At 45.7% G+C, this 6,000-nt stretch overlaps 1 protein-coding gene across 1 annotated transcript in view; it reads right to left on the reverse strand.

Annotated features, from left to right (window-relative positions):
- Nucleotides 1–4,014, reverse strand: part of LOC112992369 (sorting nexin-24) — an 87,283-nt gene extending 83,269 nt beyond the window's left edge. The window contains exon 1 of the mRNA XM_026115375.2: nucleotides 3,804–4,014. Within this exon, the coding sequence (XP_025971160.1) occupies nucleotides 3,804–3,863 (60 nt within the window). The 5' untranslated portion in view covers nucleotides 3,864–4,014. The remainder of the gene's footprint in view (nucleotides 1–3,803) is intronic.
- Between the last annotated feature and the right edge of the window lie 1,986 nt (nucleotides 4,015–6,000).

Raw genomic sequence — 6,000 nt, forward strand, 5'->3', positions numbered from 1 at the left:
TAATTTATGCAGCAAGTTTCCCAGCCTCTGAATCAACTTTAGAAATCTAACTAGTATTTATTATTCTGTTATTGACAAAAGGAGCATATTTAAATGATAACAAGAACACATGGGTGTCATTTTGAAGTTAAATTGTTCCCTAGGGATACCCTTAGTAAGCGTCTACATTTAAAGGTCATTCACTGCCAAATTACGAACAACTGTTGCATTTATTAGCACAGGCTCAATAGTTTGGAAGCTAGTGTCATCAATTTAAACTGACAATGAAATCTAATTGCCAAAAGGAAAACAGACATATTCCCTGTTCTCTTTTTTACCCTTTTAGGTATACCCCAAACAAAACTGGAGCAAGTGCAACTATAGTCTTGACTATTCTGGAGAAAAAAAGTTTTCAGAGTTTTACACCAGATGAAGAGAGGTTTGGTAAAGCTGTGCTCCCAGAAGAAAGTCAGGAGGAAACAAGTTCCCCGTATACTTCTTTGACAGAGCATTAACTCAAGTGTTGCATTGCAGACACTTCCATCTTTTTTCTTCCTAATCATTTCTTTCCTTTGACCAACCTTCTCACTGGACAAGACCCAGCTTCTTTTACTTCTTAATTTCTCCCTAGGTTTCCCTTTGGAGCTAGGGAGCGGTTTCTGTGGCAAGTTACTTCCACCCTCTCTCCAAAAGTGTATTGTGCTTCTATAGCTAGCTAGTGTTGAAAGCTCTTTGCCTATTCCACTTTCCCACTGCTGTCTACAGGTACCAAGGAGAAAAAGGAAACCATCCAAAGCAACAGGCATTGTGGAATCAAGCTGAACAACCAGCAAGGTGCTAACAGGCTTCCTTAAAGAAGAGGACAAGCACCCTTTCCACCTTTTCTTTCCAGCCAGCGAGAATAAGCTGTGGCAGGATGAACACGAGGGGAACTGGAGCTGCTCCCTTCAGCAGGCACCCCGTCCTCCCCAAGACAACCTGACGCCCAAGGAAACAGGAAAGCGTGTTTTCTCAGCTGTGTGGAGCCACTGCAGAGAGGATCTCCAGTCACTCTTCTTCCATTCTCTCACTTAACACAGGAGATGGCTGGCACTGTTTCTAGCAAACAAACTACAAAACCTGTTACCGTGCTTCTTAAAACCCCTCCTTCAGCCCACTTTCTCTGTAACAACCCCTCACACTCAGAGGGGAAGACCAGTCTTCATGACCTCCTGGCACGCTACTCGGCTTGCGTGGAACTGACACACTAGCAAACTTCTGTGCAGCCCAAGCACCATCATCCCTTTATACCATTAATCACATCATCTCTAATATTTCCTTGGTTCAGTCACTCTGAGCAAACATTTTCATTTGGAGCTTGGATACACTAAGTAGTAAATAATCACTTGCAGGAAAGAGAATGGTAAAAAGTGTGGTAAGTTGCACTCCTATGACCATCACCATACCTTGTTTTAAATGTTAACACTGTACATAAGCTGCATGATATAAAATAATTGAAATAGAATTACTTATACTGTTTCATAGAAATAACACACTTTGTTGTATTACAGCACTCCTGGATTCTACCTATCCCTTAAACTCAGAGGTTACATTTCAAAGAGATTCAATACTTCCACAGAGTCACCTTCTATTCTTACCACAACTTTTAAAATTCAGCATGTACAAATAGCCCCACAGAGGTTAAATGGACTAATTAATCACAAGATCTTTTATCTTCAACACCCTGCAACACTCTAGTTTATAGCGGTATCTACTGAAACTACAGCTTCTTCTGACCATTAACTCCCACATAGAGAAGCCCAAAAGGAGAGCAGGTATGGTCTGGACACTGAAACATTTATTCAAAAAACTCATCAAGCTAAATCATCTTTTGGCTCAATACAAAATAATTCTTATGTCAATGCTTTTCTTATGTAAACATCTCTTTCCACACAGTATCTTCCTAGCTAGTACACAGCAACAGTAAGCAATGTCAAGCTCTCACGAGCCGTTGTTTTGCTGGAGGGAATGCTTACAGCACATCCATTTGCATCAGTCACGAACTCCTTTGCTTGGTACAAGATTTATGCAAATTATTAAATAATGTAGCATATTCTCAATTGCATTAAAGTATGCCTTGATCACCTATAGTCAATAAACCCTTTAAAACCAACCCCCCCCTATTATTATCAGAAGAGACTTCCATATCCTCTCCCACAAGGATGCCTGACCCAGAGGAACTTTAGCTGTGACTGCTATCACTGTTTCATGCTCAGTGAAATCCTTGAACTAATGCATCTGATAGTCTAAAGCATCATGGTTCGCATGGGGTGTAAAATGGAGATTCAATGCACTCAGCTGACTGAAGAGGCAACACAATTCATCAACACAAGAACAATTATTAGTCTCTATGGAACCAGACCACATTCATACTGGCAAGTTTCAAATGCATGACAGTCACTCATCACCAGTGACCTGAGACAACCAGTGCTGTATTAAGCACATTGTTTCACTTTCAAGATTAAAATCTGTTTTCTAGAAAGATACAGTTTCAAGTCTAATCTCTTTGAAGCTTAGTCAACAGGGCCTTACACATCAGGCATCCATGTAACATTTATAAAATTTGAAACAAATCCTTTGGACAACAGGATTCACAGACAGAATTACTGTTAAGAATAAATAATAAATACAAACACTAAAAATAAATACTAAAAATACATATTGCTATAAAAATATCAATTCACTACTACTAAAATTCACTAGTTCAGTTTGTAGCTCTGACACCAATGAATGACCTAGAGGTCAGAGAGGTTGAAGCAGAACAACGCCCTCACATTTGGCTCACCTTTGACTTAACCTACAACTCCTGTGCACGTAGAGGTACAAACTTCCACCACATGAGCAAAGGCAAACTGCCCATGGCGCACTTGAAAATATCTATGCAGACTAGCATGGTTTTACCAATACAGAAGAAGAACGAACTATATACAGCATCAGCATGAGGTAGATGAGCTTATCACTGGGCTGCCTTCCTCTGAAAGGTGCAATGGAGAAATGCAGCTGGACTCTAAACAACCATGCCCTACAGTGAGCAATCTTTTGTCTATGCTGTAATATCAGACTTGCCCTGGCATTTCTCAACAGCTCAGAACTACTGAATACATTTAATATAATAAGCTATCTTTGAACATCCACCTTTAGCCAAGTGCCCTGGCCTTTGGGTCAGCACATCCCATACATCCACCAAGAAACACATGAAAAAGCGTTTCATCCCAACAGCTCCATGGGGCTGCAGGATCGCTGGGGTCGGACAGGACTCTCGGAGGCCTCTGGTCCGCCCCCCAGCTTGGGCTGCCCAGGACCGCGTCCAGGTGGGTTTTGGAGGTCCCCGAGGATGGAGGCCCCCCGACCCCCCTGGGCAGCCTGCTCAGCGACCCTCACAGGACAAGTGTCGTCTTCCAGGTAGGCACAGTTCGCCGTGCTCTGACTCGCGCCCAGCACCCCGGGCGCTGTCGCGGGCCCGGCTGAGGAGAGCCCGTCCCCGCGCTCTTCGCACCCTCCTCCGGGTGTCTGCGTGCGCGCTGCCGAGACGCCCGGGGCCACGTCCCAGCCTCCCCCGGCCCCGCCGCCGTGTCCCTCCCGCAGGCCCGGTGCTGCGCCGGGAGCCCGGACCCGGCGCCGCGCAGGGACGGGCCGCCGCCACCGCTACTGCGGTTGTTATAACGGCCCGCGCGCGACAGCGGCCGCCCGGGGGAGGGGCAGACCCGGCCCGTCCGCTGCGGCCGGCAGGCCCCGGCGCTGCCCGCGCCGCCAGGCGCGGGGGTCTCGCGCCCGGCCGCGCTCACCGTGTAGCCCCGCTCCAGCTCGCTCTCCTCGTAGCGGAAGGACGGGATGAACACCTCCATGGCGGCGGCGGGCCGGGCCGGGCGCGGAGGGGGTTGGGGAGGGGAGGGGTCCCGCCCGCTCCCCCTACAGCCCCCGCCGCAGCCGCGCCAGCGGCGCCGCCGCAGCCATCGGCTGGCCGGCACGTGACACCACCCACGTGTCGCCGGGCGGGGCCTGAGGGCGGGAGCGGCGGGCGGCGCGTGCGTCACGGGGTGCCACACCCGCCGCGGAGCAACGGCCGTGAGGCGGCCAGTGCCGCCGGCGCGGCGCGGTTTTTAGGACCAGGAGGGCCCAGCCGCAAACGAGGAGAGGAAGGATTTAAAAAAAAAAAAAAAAAAAATCCAGAACAGCTTCATCATTTAGCTTCAAAAAGGGATGAATTCGTAGTGTTAAGTTCACCCAGCTCAAACCACTTGGAGAACCAGTCCCTGACCACAGTGCCAGTCTCCTGTGATGCTTCCTGCTGGGAAACCCCTGACGTTCACGTTTTGTCCAGAGCCGAGGAAAACTGGCTGTACTGTGAGGATTCCCGGGGAAATGTCTCTTAATTCCTTACTTAGCAGAGCAAACCAAACCGCTTCAGAGATCACAGAGATGGTTCGTTGGGAGGTTAGATAAAACTTCTCGCTTGCCCAAAGCAGCTATGTTGATGACTCGAAAGCGCTGAAAGCTGAAACAAAAGCGGAATACCGTACTCCAGGCCTCACACGAATTTGCAGCCCCCAAGTTTCAAACCACTTAGATACACCACAAGAGGACAACAAACCACAGCTGTATTAGCTAGATGTCCATACTTTAAAACTTCACCTTATAAGGTTTTATAAATGCTGGGACAGTTTTTCAGTGGTCAGATGGAGAAGTTCACTATCTCTCACAGATCTTTAAAAGAGCAGCTACTGCTATAAATTCCTGCTCATAAAGGGTTTAATCTTGTATAAGCAGATTCAAGTATAAACAGCATAGCTTAAAAACAGACATGAATCAAAATAAATGACTTCTTATGTCTTACTTATATCATACCTCCATGATTATGCTCAGTGTCTCAAAGAGCATTTTTTTGAAGTGCCTTCTGAAAACTAATCTCATTCCTTCTTAGCCTAGAAACATCAAGAGGAAAAGAGTGTTACAAGCCCTCTTCCTCCCTCCCCCCACCCCCTGTTTTTGTTTTACTGCTGGCTATACTTAGCTATATTTTGCTCTAGGCAAAGACCTGGAGAATTTGATACAAAACAGAATACTTTTGACTTAAAACAAAAAACAAAAAACAAAAAACAAAAAACAAAACTAAAACACTGTAACAGCTATACATAATAAAAATCAACCCGAAACCAAAGCTAGGCAGTCTGAGGTTCCCATTCCTGCCCCACACTGCTCCTCAGCCAGCGTCAGCAGCTGCTGACAGCCAGCGGCTCCAGGCCAGCTCCAGCGCTGCCTGAGGGCAGGGGCAATGAGAGCAAACGGGTTTTGGTTCCCAGGCCCAGCGCACTGTTTGATAGTGCTTTAGCTGTACATATCAAATCTTTAAAATGCAGTGAAGACTAAAGGGCTTGAATAAGCAATCCCATTTTTCCCCAAAGCATGCTCTGCTAGACATCTTTTCCCATAGAAAGTCAGCCCACATAATAACAGAAAGTTGTGGTTTAAGTAGTGTGTTAACTGTAGGCACACAAAAGGATAATTTTCATGCTATCATAAATGTTAGCTTCTGGTGAAGACACCAATCTCTATGCTTAATTTCTGTTCTTCACCTAATATAAAAAGGACAGACAATAAGAATGACACTATTTACACCATAATACATTTATGCTGACAAGAAGCCAGTGGAAAAAATTTGCACTATTTGCGGTTGTTGGTAATCTAAATAACCAATAATTTCCAAAAGCTACTTTTCCTCCCTAATGTAGTATAACTTATTAACAAAGAAAAGTTTGAGACATTAATCTGGTTTCAAATTCAATAGTACATAATGGAACTTTTGACTGTGCATCAGCCAAGAGGAACAAGGCAGATTACAGGCTGAGCTGAATTCAAATACATCAATAAGTTTTGGAATGTTAAATACTTAATTTGCACAATGTATCATCGTTAGTTAGCTAATCTTGAAAGTTACAGCTAAAGAAAAATTAGGATTTCTCCACATGGCTGACAGACCAAGGA

The sequence above is a fragment of the Dromaius novaehollandiae genome, chromosome Z, assembly GCF_036370855.1.
Source record: "Dromaius novaehollandiae isolate bDroNov1 chromosome Z, bDroNov1.hap1, whole genome shotgun sequence".
Classification (NCBI taxonomy): Eukaryota; Metazoa; Chordata; class Aves; order Casuariiformes; family Dromaiidae; genus Dromaius; species Dromaius novaehollandiae.